General features: G+C 33.6%; 2 protein-coding genes across 2 annotated transcripts; both read right to left on the bottom strand.

The window, feature by feature from the left end:
* Nucleotides 1–2,180: 2,180 nt before the first annotated feature.
* Nucleotides 2,181–4,153, bottom strand: LOC106955855 (uncharacterized). The gene is made up of 6 exons (XM_015046281.1): nt 4,073–4,153; nt 3,662–3,991; nt 3,205–3,543; nt 3,001–3,123; nt 2,873–2,910; nt 2,181–2,791 (listed from the first exon to the last, which is right to left on the bottom strand). The coding sequence occupies exons 1-6, from the start codon at nt 4,128–4,130 to the stop codon at nt 2,657–2,659; spliced, it is 1,023 nt and encodes a 340-aa protein (XP_014901767.1). The 5' UTR covers nt 4,131–4,153; the 3' UTR covers nt 2,181–2,656.
* A 2,110-nt stretch (nt 4,154–6,263) lies between these two features.
* Nucleotides 6,264–7,706, bottom strand: LOC106955841 (uncharacterized). Its single transcript, XM_015046266.1, has 5 exons — nt 7,613–7,706; nt 7,047–7,400; nt 6,766–6,894; nt 6,625–6,671; nt 6,264–6,537 (listed from the first exon to the last, which is right to left on the bottom strand). The coding sequence occupies exons 1-5, from the start codon at nt 7,704–7,706 to the stop codon at nt 6,409–6,411; spliced, it is 753 nt and encodes a 250-aa protein (XP_014901752.1). The 3' UTR covers nt 6,264–6,408.
* Between the last annotated feature and the right edge of the window lie 6,949 nt (nt 7,707–14,655).

The raw sequence follows: 14,655 nt of genomic DNA, 5'->3' as shown, positions 1-14,655 counted from the left end.
CTTGTTCAGCATTATTTTCCGTTTGATGTGGCTCACTGTGGCCATTGTACTTTGAGTTTGAGGCACTTTCTGAAGTAAAGTGAGGCTAGATATCTGAGTTTGTCATAGTGGAAATATTGATGAGACTGTCTCTAAAATAGCATTTTCAGCCTGGATTGCGCAGCTGTTGAAAATTAGGTGACAAATAGAACTGGGTATCTGGTATGAGCTGAAACTTCTGGAACCTGCTATAGAAAAAATATCCCAACCTCAGAAGATGTGTTTTCATCTTGACACCACTCTTTGGATCCATTTATTTGTGGATTTGTATTTTTCTCACATGAAGATCATCAAATCAATGTACAAATCTAGAATGACTTATTGACACCTGGTGGACTGCCTGAGGTTTGCAATGAGCTTCTACTGCTCAGACAATGAGAAGCTACTTCCTCAGAGTCAGAAGTCCCATTAACAAAGAACTGCACAAAGTTTTCTTTCACTTTAAAATATCTGTTGTAACTGGTATATATTTGCATATAAAATATGTCAATAGAGTTTCATTTATAATTTTCACATCTGTCATATGATCGCTCTCAGAAGATTATTGAGTTGTAGCTCTTGGTTCCTGAAGGGTTGGGAACAACTGTCTGTGTAATGTGCTGCCATCTGTCACACCTATCTTATTAGTGTTATAACGTTATAACTTTTTTTTTGTTGCAGTTTCGTAAATGTTTCCTTGATAAATGCCACAACCTAGAAGGAGTTGATCTATTGAAGTTGTTTTTTTAGCACTTCCAGTGATGCTGGAGTCTTCACCTTCGGCATATATGTGCCACATATGTAGCGTATCAACTGTGTAGGTATTGCAGGATGTCCAGCAGAGTAGTCATTTATTATTATTATTATTAGAGTGCAACTGCAGTGGCATCAAGTTTGAAATGAGGTTTTCCATATTTTTCACAATTTACAAAAACTTGCATGATCTTGGAGGTCATGGACACTGTAGGTTAATCTGGTTGACTCTACTAAAATCCGTCTGGTGGAGTTCAGCTGATATTTATCATTTGATAGATTAATTTTACACAATGTTTCATAGGATAAAAACATCAAATGAAAATTGAGCACATGACATGACTCATGGAAAAATAACAAGAATTTTGATGCTTTCGTTTCACCAGATGTATACGTTGTCTAACCAATGAAATCCATTCAAGGTTTTACAACAAGTCATTGGAGATTCAGAAAATCTTATAAATAGTTCTTTTGTCTTCGCAAATTGATAGTCATTGTGTTTTATTTACATATATATATATATATATATATATATATATATATATATATATATATATATATATATATAAAACTTAAATTAAGACAAAAGACAAAAAACTTTTCTGCACTATGCTTTATGTACTATGTCCTAGGTTTTCTGCATTCTGCATTCTTCAAAATGTTTTAAATATTTTTAGAAATCATTTGTAATCAACTTATTAATAAGTAGCCATGGACACTAATTAAGCATTTATCAGAAAATTCTTCATAAAACATTTTGTGGTACTCATCACCTTTTAAGTAACCATCAATCCCTGCTAATCATTTAGTCTATACTCAATGAAGACAGATTTGTAATAATTTAATGTTTTGTACAAGAATTTTAAAAGACCAAAGATTTGACAAAAAGATTTATTTCCATAAAGATTTCATTCCATAAAGACAGCGTACAAAAATCATGACGTATACATGACTTTTTCACAAAACCAAACAAAAACATTATTCCCTCTCACTTTGACACACTATCCTATTTACAGCTATCATTAAAATACAAGTTGACTGCATTTGGTTTTCAAATTTTACTAATATTTATGATATTGATTGTATCATAAGTCTTGCATTTGTTTCTTTGAATTCACCTCTAAATGTGTCTATTTTTTAGACTATTTATATAAGTTACCCTTTCTGAGGTTGAGAATTACACTGCAATATGTTGATCTCTAAAAAAATACTGCAGTCTCTTGGGTCTGCAGTTTTTATTATTCAATATCATTATTGAATATATAATTGAATAATAATATTATTGAATATAATAATAATAATAATAATAATAATAATAATAATAATAATAATAATAATAATAATAATAATAATAATTATTATTATTATTATTATTATTATTATTATTATTATTCAATAGTAATATTGAATGTGGTCAAAAAATGTTAATCATTCAACAATGGTGATATTTCAGTCTGGATTACATGTAGACTATCTTTTATAAGTGTATTTAAAAATAGGGATTAAGATCTTCAGATTCAGTGCAAACAACATAAAAAGCTAAATATTTGACTATAAAACATTTCTTAAAACATACCTTTGAAGATTTATAGCAGGCAACAAAATAAATTCAGATTTTTGCGTATGCTGCTCCCTGCTAAAATATAATCTAATCTTCACTTTTAACTTTTAACATAAAATTCATAGCATGACAGCCATTGGAAGAGTCAACATTGCAAAAAAACATGATGTGCAAAGAATAAACTATGGAAATATATACAATCTTTCATATAAGGACAGCCAGTTTGAATGGTGTAAAAAAATCCTCTGAACTGGTTACACTCACCATTTTTCTGAGTGTTCACAAAAACAATGATTGGCATTAATTGGCTAAATTAATTAGACATTATTGAATCCCTAAATTCCTGACATGTGTGTAGATTGTCTCCTCATGTGTTGCTTTTATTTTTCGTCTTTCTGCTTTTCCAACATTGGTCTTGGTGAAGGTTGGGGCAGAATAAACCAAACAGTGTGCATCTCTCTGTAGAAAGTACAAAAAATAGCTTAGGAAAGTAATTTACATGTAAGCTCTAAACAAATATTTATGTCTTTGCTCCTTTACCTGTTCTTTCGGCTGAGTATCACATCCTGTGACGGCATCTGCTAAACATGCGACAAAATTTCTCATAAAAATGTAGAACCTATAATTTACTTCTACAGATCACCTTGAAAGTGATGTATGAAACATACCGTTGCAAAGATGTGAAGCTTTTTTCATCAAGGTGTAGATGAGGCACATAATGACAACTAGACATCCACCCACAGCCACGCACAGCAGTAGAAGTATTTTAGACTTCCAAAAACTGAATTGTTCTAGAAAAAAGTACAAAGAATAATATTCTTATTATTATGAGTAATTTTATTCACCTCAACCTAGAAAAATTTTCTACATACCTTGAACATGCAAAAATGTTCCATTTCCAAAAAATAACTCTTCATGTGTGGCCACAGCACAGTAGTAAGTCCCAACATCAGAGGCTTTAATGTCCTTGGAGAAACTGTAGACACATTCTTGATTCTCCAGACATTCATTTCCACTTTCTCCATCAATGTAAATTAAACTGGGATGAGACTCATCTGGTTCAGTTTTGAGCCAATATACCCTGTGATCAGTTGGGCATGTTCTGCTCTCACAATCAGAGAAAACCGAACACCTTAGAGTCACCCGGTCTCCTGGAAAGACAGGGTCACATAGAGGCTCCTGAATTACAGCAGTGAGAGCTGATTCTGGGCCTGGAGAATACAAAAAAATAAAAAAATAAAAAGAAACTTAAAATAAATACATTGTATGTGACTACAGAATAGAAAATTGTTTTCTAATATTTATATGCAGAAATACTGTTTTATGCACCTTCAATCTTCAGAAAAATTCCATTCAAAAATACCAGCTTTAATGATTCAACTTTGACGCAATAGTAAAGCGCAGTGTCATTACGCTGAGCTTCTTTTATATGCAGAACAAACGTTCCTTTCCCTTGTTTTGTTGTAAAATGACGAGTTTGAAAAACCTTTTCATAATCAAAAGTTATTGTTTGTCCAAGAGATTCAGGCCAGTTTCCAGAAGAAAATTTGACCCAAAACATATTTTGGGATTGACTGGTTGGTAGGCGAGGACATGTCAGGGTCACATTTTTACCCACTTGAATGGTTTTTGTCTCCAAGTTGTAACCATTTATGACACCTATAAAAAAAATCAAAGAAATTATTGACATGAAGCACAAAATGAACTGACAGTATTGATATTTATACATTCTGTACTTACGTCCGTCTCCGAGCAACAACAGGAAATAAAATATGACCACCATTTTCTTTTTAATCATCAAACAGCTGCACAAAAAGACAAGCACAACATGGATGCTTCAGTCTAATATAACACTGAAAAGTGGGAGGGAGGAGCATTGAAACAGTCTGATTGGCCTTTTCTTAACCCTCACTGCCACCACAGTGGAAATTATCAACCATGTTTCCAACTGAAGCTTACAAAATAACACCTACTTCATGTATTTTTTTTTCATAGTGTTGGTCTTGAAAAAAAAACAGCATTTTAATCTAGGAGCTCTAACCAAAGCTACAGGGAGCTTTACCTATTTAATTGGCTTCACCTATTCTTCAAAGATTGCATGTGGGTTTACTCTCTGTTAGTATTTTTATCAGTGCTGGTGGGTGAAAGATGGACGGGTACTCACTCTGCAAACACTTTTACCTAAGGCTATTAAAATAGAGGAAAAGTAACTCAATATTGACTCATTTGTTCAGCTTTCTTTCTGGGTTCATTTTTCATTTGTTCATGTGAGAGAAGATTAGAATACAAAGCTAATTTTCTCTGTTGTGGAGAGAATTATTATGCATATAATAGTATAATAGTGTAAACTGTAATACCACTTGGTGTCATTTTTTCTGCTTATTACAGAAAAAGCAGAACCCTTTAAAACTTATTTAGTTTTAATGTTGGTGAACTTCCTGATGACGTTTGGATAATTTATTTTGAAGGGACAACTTCCTGTTTAACTGCTAGCACAAATGGAGCTTAACAGCAATTAAAAACCAACTTGTAACTTATAAAATGTGTCTTGTTATGAGCAGCCCCCTTCACAGAGACAAAAAGTATATTTATGATGTAAATAAAACAGTGTGACTTAGACTGTGCATTTATTTAATTATATCCCAAAACTAAAGTTATTTTAAATTGTAAACTTTTATTACCATTAAATTTAAAAAGCTACAACCTATGTGGCTTGAACTGATTACAACTTTGATTCTTTAGCACCCATTTCTCTAATTCCATTACCTCTCCAATAGTGGTCATGGGAAAGCTTTTCTATCAAACTAAGAACATCAGCGTTCTTCAGAAACACAATCGAACAGTAACAATACCCACATGGACAATTATAAAGATGATTATAGGATAGACAACTATCATAATGTTAAAATAATTATCAACCGGAATATCAGTGTTAATTAATGCAGGCAATTTAGAAAAGCCCAGCTTAATCTGCTGTCCTGGTTTTGTGAAACAGGCTTATAATTTATTAACTCTAAAGAGGTCATACAAATAAAAATGGCAGATTTACTTTGATGATTGTGCTTCAGCTGCTGCAGAGCCTCATTAAAGGCTACAAAAAACAACTCTACTCCGGCTTTGTTGTTTGCCATTCTTGTTTTCTTGCTGTGTTTACCACTAACCACGTGTGGAGGCTTTATCTGCATGCCACACACTCCAAGTTTACCAAAACTTAAAGGTCTGGGAAAGTAAAAGTAGCATTTTTACCCGTTTTACAATTTCTGTGTGGATTAAAAGACTGCTTGTTTTAGAAAAAAAAACAAAAAAACATATCAATGTGGATAAGTCCTAAAGGTTTTATCTGAGCATGAACAGATGATTTGATTGCAGTTGGAATATATGATGCAGGAGAAACATGTGAAACAGTGAGTTTTGTGGTAGAACTGACTGTGAGGCAACATATTCAACAGTGCCTGATGTGTTAAAAAAATTAATTTGGAGACAGCTCCCTTGGATTCCTGTGAAATCAAAACAAAATAAATTATAATTTCTTCATTGAGAGTTGTAGCTGCAAATGGTCCATATTCTGTTGATCACCTTTACATGATCATTGTGGAGAACAATTATCTATTTTCACTTTCTAAAAATAAACATAATACTGTTAATTTTGTTGTGCAGCCATCCAGAATTTTGTTAAACCATTTTTCTTTTTGCAGACAGCATTATTTTCACGTTTTAAACAAAATAGAGCACACACTTTGAATTTAAATGATTTTATCCTGTAAAAGAAAACCCAAACCTAATTGAAGCAGAAATGCTCTTGAAAGTCAACAAAGAACAAAAAATTTCAAACATGATTTGACTTTATTATCCATATCAAGGTTTTTTTTTTTTTCAGAATTTCACAAAAAATATTAAGATAGAAAAAAAGCACTTTAGAATAAACAAATGGACCAATGACCAGAAATTACAAAAGGAATAAGACAGAAAAAAACCAAAACCAAAAACCAAATGGGTATGAGTAATCTATATTCAATAAATAAATGAAATCATTATTTATTCCTTTATTTGGTTTAAGATTAAAGCAAACAATTTCCTCAATTTAATCCAAAAGCTTTGACAGCGGCGTAGATCCTCTTTTTCTCTACTTCTTTCTTCAGTCCTGCCCAGTCAGAGTGTATTGTAGTAAAGATGGCTGCAGAGTAAATCCATCCAGCCTTACATCTCTGACAAAACAAAGAATGTTATAATTCACTCACTTATAAAACCTAATCAAATATTTGATCTAATAAAACCGTTTTGGGATTTTTTACCTCTTGAGGTTTCTGTCTGCTGATGTTTTTCTGCAACTCTGAATCAGCTGGAATGCAAAATAAAACAGAAACTAATTAATATTGCTTCAGCAATTTAATTTCTTTAAGTACTAACTAACTGCTTCAAGAATCCTTTCTTACCTTTACAGTGAACACATTTATTTTTCAGGATGAAGTAAATAAGAAGAGCGATCACAACCAGACTTATTGCCAGAGCAGCAGAGAGAAGAATAATGACTTTTCCAGCGTCATTGGACCACAAGATGGAATCTGAAACATCATTAAAATTAAAACAGCAGAATTACAAGTTAGTAAAAAGGATGTGTTTTTTAATGTTCTGATTATTTTAAAAAATAAAAATAATATTTTACAATGAATAGTTCACCTCACAATGAAATAAAGAAATCAAATTATCCAGTTACCTTTAATATCCAGATTGGTTCCATTCCCAAAGAATATCTCTCCACATGTGGCCACAGCACAGTAGAAAGTCGCATCAGATGCGTTGACCGTCTTAGAGAAGTTATACACACATCTCTGCTGAGAGTCCAGTTTCTCTTCACATTTGTTTTCTCTGTTTCCATCAGTGTAGATGATGTTTGGGAGAGATTTGTCTCCGGCTCTTATCCAGAACAAATTCAGATCTCCTGAACATTTCTTGCTGTCAGAGTTGGAGAGGACCGAACACTGAAGGGTCACTGGGTCTCCTGGATGAATTGGATGTGATATTGTAGGAGTCTGAACAACTGTGTAATTTGAAGACACCACAGTGTTTCCTAAACATAGCAAAATTCTTGGTTAGACATTGTAAATTAATTTTGGATGATTAAGAGAAGAAAACAATGCAGTAGGATCTAATGTTAAAAACCTTGGTGTATATATATATATATATATATATATATATATATATATATATATATATCAAAGCAAAAAAAGTGGATTTCTAAGCATTTGTTTTGTTGAAGTATTTTTTTAATAATTAAAATACCTTTTATCAGCAAATAGATCCCTTGCCAAATGTTCTTGTTCCAATCAATCACAGCGCAGTGATACATGCCTTCGTCTTCTTCAGTCGTCTTCATAATCGTCAGATTGCTAATTTTCTCTGAATATGTTGCAGTCAGTCTTGAGCCCAAATATTCAGATCCATAAGTAGGCGTGGTATTTTCCAACAGCTTCACAATTAATTCCAGTGAATTTCCTGCACTTTGTTTGTACCAGTGAAGTTCACTACTGCTGCTTTTCTTTTCTTCTGGAAAAAAGCATTTCAAAGTTACAGGGTCTCCAAGCTGAACGATGGTCACTGGAACCAAGGCATCTGTAATATGAAGAATAAAAAAAACGTGTTAACACGCTATTCAGGACAAACAAATGCGACACAACCTGCAAAAAAAGATAACATATGAGGATACATAGGTTCAAAATCATATGCTCACTAACACTCAGAGGTTTTGTTTGTTATCTAACTTACATCCTTGGTGCAGGAGGATCAGTGTGAGCCATAACAGATTCATCTTTAAGCTGTTTTCACTGAAACACGAGGTTTTATTCCAGTGACAGAAGGAGGAGTGGTTACGAGATCATCTGATTGGTTATCTCAAAATGCACAATCTAAGACCCTTTCCTGGAACAGAAGTCTTTCTCTTCTAGGGGCCAGGCCTTGTCATTATAGTAATAATCATTCAATTGTCATGTTGATCGTCAGTAATTGAGCAACACTTCAAATTGTGTTTTCAAATGGAATCTGTTTAAGTTAGATTTTGACTTGAAAATCTTTTCATTTAGTGTCTCCAAGCTGAACGATGGTCACTTTAATCAATGCATCTGCATTAAATGAAAAGTGTAAGCTGTTAATATTTGAATCAACATATCAAAAATTCCAGCAATTTAAAAGAAAAATGATAAAGTATATGAACATGACCTGCCCCAGCAGGTTTTCAATTGCATTATAAATGATTATATCAAGTCTTGTACATTTAACTTACACCTTTGATGAAGGAGAAGCAGTGTAAACCAGAACAGAGTCATCTTTACACACTGTCCACACTGAAGCTACTCTTTTTATTACTGACAATAGGAGGTGTGGCGATCCAGAACTTTGAAAGCATTTGATTGGCTACGTAAAAGCTCACAGTCCAAGGGCATTTCCTGTCTTTTTGTAGCACAGTGTCTTCCCCCTAAAGAAAGCCTTTAGATATGGCCTTGACTTAATGAACAAGCAACAGTCCTAAGAAGTGAATGAACGCTTAAAGCAACTTATTTGAAATTTTGTCTACCGAAAACTCCTCACTACCTCCAGCTGTTTTCTGCTCTTCTTAAGATGCATTTTTTTTAAAAAAAAAAAAAAAAAAAGTTGTGGTAAAGTTTGTCTTTTTTGGATGCTTTATTGGCAGGCGTTATCTGACTGAAATATCATTTGCAAATATGATGATTTTGACATACAAAGTGTGAGCTTTATAATAGATGCTGTATAGTTTACTAAATAAATTATAATTGCTTCATTAACACCTCCTGAAAGGGCTCCTCTGTTTGTTGTCTATAGATTTTAACAAAGCAATTTGTTCTAATTTTAAAAATACTATATGGCAATTTTGATCTTCAAAGGTATTTATTGCAGCAAAGATGGAGGAACCTTTAAGAGGAAGTATATTTATATATTAACATATACATTGTTGAATACCTGGGCTGTGATTTTGTGTCATGAAAACAAGTGGCTTTAAGTAAATTACACTCTGGCAATGTCTTCTACAATTCTGATATTGTACTTTTGATGAAAATATGTGGGCGGATAGATATGTTTATATTTATATATGTGGAAACCTTTGGGTTGTGTAAGTAAAGAGAAGAAAGTTGTGGATTCTACTGAGAAGAACGTTGAAGACGAAGTGACATCTTAAGAGGTTAGTAGATCAGATAAGTTTGCTGCCTCGAGCACAGATGTGCGATAAAATCATCTGGGACCTGGTTTTCTCTTCACTACATCTACTGTGGTATGTGGGTGAGACTTATCTGTATATAAGCTTGGTTGTAAGTCTGATTGTGTTAGACGCAGACCATGAGGTTATTACGCTGATCTGACTCCCTCCTCGCATTCAAGAATAAACTGAAGAACTGTCTCTTTGTTTAGAGTTAGCTGTTCTTATTGCTGCCAGTTCAGTAGCAGATGTCATGTGATCTCGCTACATAAAACAACGCTGCCAAATATGTTTTTGTTTTGGAGATCTTGAAACATTCTGTGCCGTTGTAAGTCAGATTTTCGCAATTTACAGCAAATATGCATAATAGTCTTTTATTTACATTAATTTGAATTAATATTCTGCCCATATTTCACAATGACCACAATGCACTAACCTAATAATAACATTATTCTATTCACTGTGCTTATCTGCACTGCTAGAATTGGCTAGCATGGAAAGGAAGTTGATTCTGTTTGTTTAGTGATTCAGGCAATGATTCTTTGACCACTTCGGGGTCCTCAAAGTGCATAGAGCATATAACTTTCAGCCGAAGAAGTCCATGCAATCCCACAAACACCCTTCCTCCTTCCCCTCCATACATGCAGACACATATACACACAAACACGCATCCACACACGCACTGCATCTAAATCTAATAAACTAATTTTATACCAAAACTTCTATTCATTTCACTGCTATCCTCTGAATTGTGACATGGACTCTTTGAAACTGATGTCTCCAGCTACAGTCTTGCCAAACAAAACAAGAGAAGGGGAAAAGGTATTTCATAGCAAATAGGTACAATATCTAAAAAAAATAGGCTATAACTGTCATATTTTTTCCTGACTGCTTTCAGTTTCACTTACAGGCTTTATCTTGAAAAAGGAGTCAATCTTCTTCTCAAACCTCTACGGTTTGAGACATGGGTCCACGTGTATGGAATAAACACAAACAACTCTCCTCCTTAAGTTTCTAAATCATATGAACTTCTGTAATCTGCCTTCGACACTGTTCAGCCCAGCCTGACTGAGCTTCAACTGGTTTTGAATGCCGAGAAATCAAAGGCTATGTTAGTTCAAAGGATATGTGGGTGCTAGAGAGGAACACGCACATCTCCTCTCTAGCTTGTTAACTGTCTAAGGATGTTGCACAACAATAGGTCTGGTTTTGGCTTAAATAATTATTAATAATTCCTTAGGAAAGTTATTAACAAAACTAATAATTTAGTTAATATTTACCAAGTCAGCGTATCTCTTGATCATCATGAGAATAATGGCCTAATAGTTCAGTCTGAGTTATTGTGTATTAATCTCTACCTGATAAAGCTTAGGTATTACATTAATATATGGAGGGATAAAGTCCAGCATTGGTGCTTTTTGAACACAAACACACTTCACAAGCATGGAATAAACACAAACAACTTTCCAAAATACAAGAGTTTATTAACAAAAAGAATTCAGCTTTACAGTTAAATATTTCAATTAGCAATCTCACTAGAAAGGGTGAAAGGATAATGAAAACGAATGAACCACTGAAATGTAAAAGAATAAAAATGTACAAGAATAGAATCAATAAAATGATGCAATGATGTCACAGTTCAGTACGAATTGTGAGCGCTGAAAAAACTGATTTATTTAAGAGGAATTTGGAGATGAGACCAAATCAGTTTTCAATTAATTTAGAAAAACAGAAGGGAAAACATACAAAAAAAAAATACACCTAAAGGCAGCTGCAAAATTAGAAAAACATTTTATATGAATCTGTTTTTTTCTATAACTTCTGATGGACTCAATAAAATTTTCTTTACAATAGAAAATCCAATCTAGGACCTATGTTAAAAATAAACAGTCGACCTATATCAGCTTGCATGAATCTTAGTATATAAATTATACAAAATACAGATTTATTAATGACTATTTGTACTATTGTTTTAAAGAATGAGAAGCAACAACTAATTCATCACTTTAGCGTAAATTAAATCTATCGAAATGTTTTAACGTCAGTGTAGACCGTCTCCTCTTGCGCTGTTCTTACATTCCTTCTTTCTCCTTTTTTAGCTTTGTTCTTTTTGAATGTTGGTGCAGAATAAACCAAATGGTTTTCTTCACTCTGGGAAAACGATAAAAAGGTTAAAGAATATTCTATAACTTAATAAAAACTGCACATTTACAAGAATACTTTGCACTTTACCTGCTTTTGGTTATCACCACCACTTGTTGCCGGACCTGTTTGCATATAGTGAAAAATATAAGAATCTCGAACCTATTGAAAATTCTTTTGATGAACTGATGAATGAAATGTGCATTACCATTGCAGCAGCCACACGTTTTCTTCTTGATTTTATAAATGAGCCAAGATATTACAACAAGACTTATAACCAAAGCCGAACACAATGAAATAAGTAATATTTTGGAAAAATCCATAGAGTTGGCACCTAGGAAGGAAAAAATAGAAGAAAAAAAAATGCATTTTTACAATTATATTCCAGTAGCCTGTCCATCATCATTATTTAGAAAAGTTCTCTACCCCAAAGTTTTAATCTGTTTCCAAATAATATAATTTACTAGATTATGCAAGATGGTCATTAGATAATTTGACAATAGTGTAGATAATTTATTACACATATAAGTAATATCATTACCTTGAGAAACCAGTCCATTTCCAAATAATATCTGTCCACATGCAGCCACAGCGCAGTGATGAATCCCACTGTCAGAGGTCCCAGAAAAGTTGTAGAAACATTTCTGTGCAGTTTGAGCTTCAGGACTGTTTTCACATTCATCTCCACTGTTTTCTTGTAGATAAAGTAAACTGGGATGAGAATGATCTGGTCCAGCTTTGAACCAGTAAACCCTGTTATCTGCTGGACATGTTTTCTTCTCGGAGTCGGAGAGAACTGAACACTGCAGAGTGTCTGAGTTTTCTGCATTAACTGAGCCAGATGGACAGTCCAGAATGACATCGATGATATCTGATTCCTGACCTGGAGAAAAAATTAAGATACGGTTTACTTTCACAGGTACAAAAAAAAGGAATAAGTACGAATATGCAGTTAAGATGTCATTAATATATTTTTTACCTTTAATTTTCAAAAATGTTCCTTTCATAAATATGAAATCAAGTTGTCTGATTTTGATACAGTAGTAAAGTCCAGTGTCGTTTCGCTTAGCTTCTTTGATATCAAGAATAAATTCTCCTTCCTCTTGTTTGGTCTGAATGTGAGGAATCTTTGAAACGTCGTCAATCTTGAAATTAACTGTTGATCCAAGAAATTCAGGCCAGTTTCCAGAAACAAGTCGGATCCAGTAAAAAGTTTCTCGGTAGAGAACGTTGATCTGGCGAGGACAGCTTAGGGTCACATTTTGTCCAGCAGTCACAGTTTTTACCTCAATCTTCAGTTCGTCACTGCAAACTGGAAATAAATCCATCAAAAAAATCTCACTTCAAAAGACTAAAATAAAAACAGAATTTAACACAATTAAAAATAATAATAGACATATATGTAAAACTCTAATAAAGGACATATACTTCACATTTGCATATATACTTACATCCAAATCTGAGAGTAAGTAATGCATAAAACAAGAATTGCATTTTCATATTAACCCACATTAGCGGTAACATCCAACTAAGAGACGATCATAGGAGGACGGACCCTCCTAATATAATGCTGCAGAGAGGGAGTGAACAATTTCAGAACAATTTGATTGGTCTTTTGTATTGTGAGGTGTTTTTACAATAAATAGCCACAATGTAAATAATATAAACTTATTTTTCCATCCTTAACAAATGAAAGAAAGTTATTACACTTTTTTACTGATGGTACCTTTGAAAAAGTTGTTTATGTTTGATAAACAAACGTCTACATTCCATTTTACCCAATGGCTTCATGTTATGCAGCACATGTGATCAGGCTTCCAAATATCCAAAGCAGATCACAGGCTTTCTGCTGAAATTTTAAGATATTATTTGAACGAAAATTAATATGTTGATTTGAAATAAGAAGTGAAATGCCTGCCGAAAACATAAAGATTGTAAACTCTGCTTTTATAACATGACTTGGTATATATATTGATGCATCATTGTTACAGAAGTAGGTAGCCTTAAACTATTGTCCATTTGTATTAAGTTTAAACCTTTTTTACTGACAGAGGGAGTTCTTGTCATTTATTTTAGCCTGTGTTATGTCTCATCCCAACCCTATAGAGAGGGAAGAGCGCCAGGTTACAATAGCGAAAAAACTTTAACTCTAATTTTTTTAAATTGCACATAAATGAGGCAATAAAGTCACTACGTTGCTACGTGAAGGAAGTTATCACAGATTTCAGACAGAATCTACTATAGCCCTGCCCACTGGTTAATACTGGCTTGTGAACTTATAGATATTTAGACCAAACTTCCAGCAAAAATAGTGACCTCAGAATCATAGTAAACATGTCGGCTTAGTGGTCGAAGCAGACAATCAGACGTCAGTTTGCTACTGGATCACTCAAACAGGTCACCAGATGATGCAATCAAGATGGGACCACATTTCATCCCGTATCATTTTGACAACCTGGAGACAACTGCAAGCTCACAGTGCCACCCTTCATCTATTATTAGATCACAAACGTCCTGGTTAAAGTTGTTTTTCTACCAGTGCCTTTCCAGCTCGGCTTTTCTCGGTTATAAGGGTTTCCCAATAGGTGCTACTTTTTGGTACAAACCATTTTCTTAGTATTTATTTGGCTGGGATTCCAAGAGAACTGACTGGAGCTGAAAATGTTATAATGTGGGTCAACAATTGACCAGTGGTTGACTTCTGATCATCTGATCCAGCTCTGAATCAGTACATCCTGTTATCTGCTGGAGATGTTTTCCTCTCAGAGTCAGAGAGAACTGAACATTGAAGACTCTCTTGGGTTTCTGGATGAAATGAACCAGACGGAAGCTCCTTAAGAAACACAGTTACATTTAATTCTTCTCCGAGAAAAAAAAAAAGGTTTTTTTTTACTCTCACAACCAGAAGAATATTATGTAGGTAAAAATATGATTTTGTAAATAGTTTACTAATGCGTTTACATCTAATTTGTAA

The sequence above is a fragment of the Poecilia latipinna genome, unplaced genomic scaffold (assembly GCF_001443285.1).
Source record: "Poecilia latipinna isolate Pla-1442-1.1 unplaced genomic scaffold, P_latipinna-1.0 Scaffold771, whole genome shotgun sequence".
NCBI classification, from domain to species: Eukaryota; Metazoa; Chordata; class Actinopteri; order Cyprinodontiformes; family Poeciliidae; genus Poecilia; species Poecilia latipinna.
The sequence above is the reverse complement of the archived record's forward strand: the minus strand, read 5'-3'. Positions and strand labels throughout refer to the sequence as shown.

Bases quoted from the DNA above. Each gene is read 5' to 3' on its own strand.
- LOC106955841 (XM_015046266.1), bottom strand. From the start codon at position 7,706: ATGAAGACGACTGAAGAAGACGAAGGCATGTATCACTGCGCTGTGATT. The intron at 7,401-7,612 runs GTATTTTAATTA...TGCTATGTTTAG, and splicing joins GATCTATTTGCTGATAAAAG to GAAACACTGTGGTGTCTTCA. The intron at 6,538-6,624 runs GTAAAAAATCCC...TTGTTTTGTCAG, and splicing joins GCAGACAGAAACCTCAAGAG to AGATGTAAGGCTGGATGGAT.
- LOC106955855 (XM_015046281.1), bottom strand. From the start codon at position 4,130: ATGATTAAAAAGAAAATGGTGGTCATATTTTATTTCCTGTTGTTGCTC. The intron at 3,544-3,661 runs GTGCATAAAACA...TGTATTCTCCAG, and splicing joins AATTTTTCTGAAGATTGAAG to GCCCAGAATCAGCTCTCACT. The intron at 3,124-3,204 runs GTATGTAGAAAA...ACTTTTTTCTAG, and splicing joins AACATTTTTGCATGTTCAAG to AACAATTCAGTTTTTGGAAG.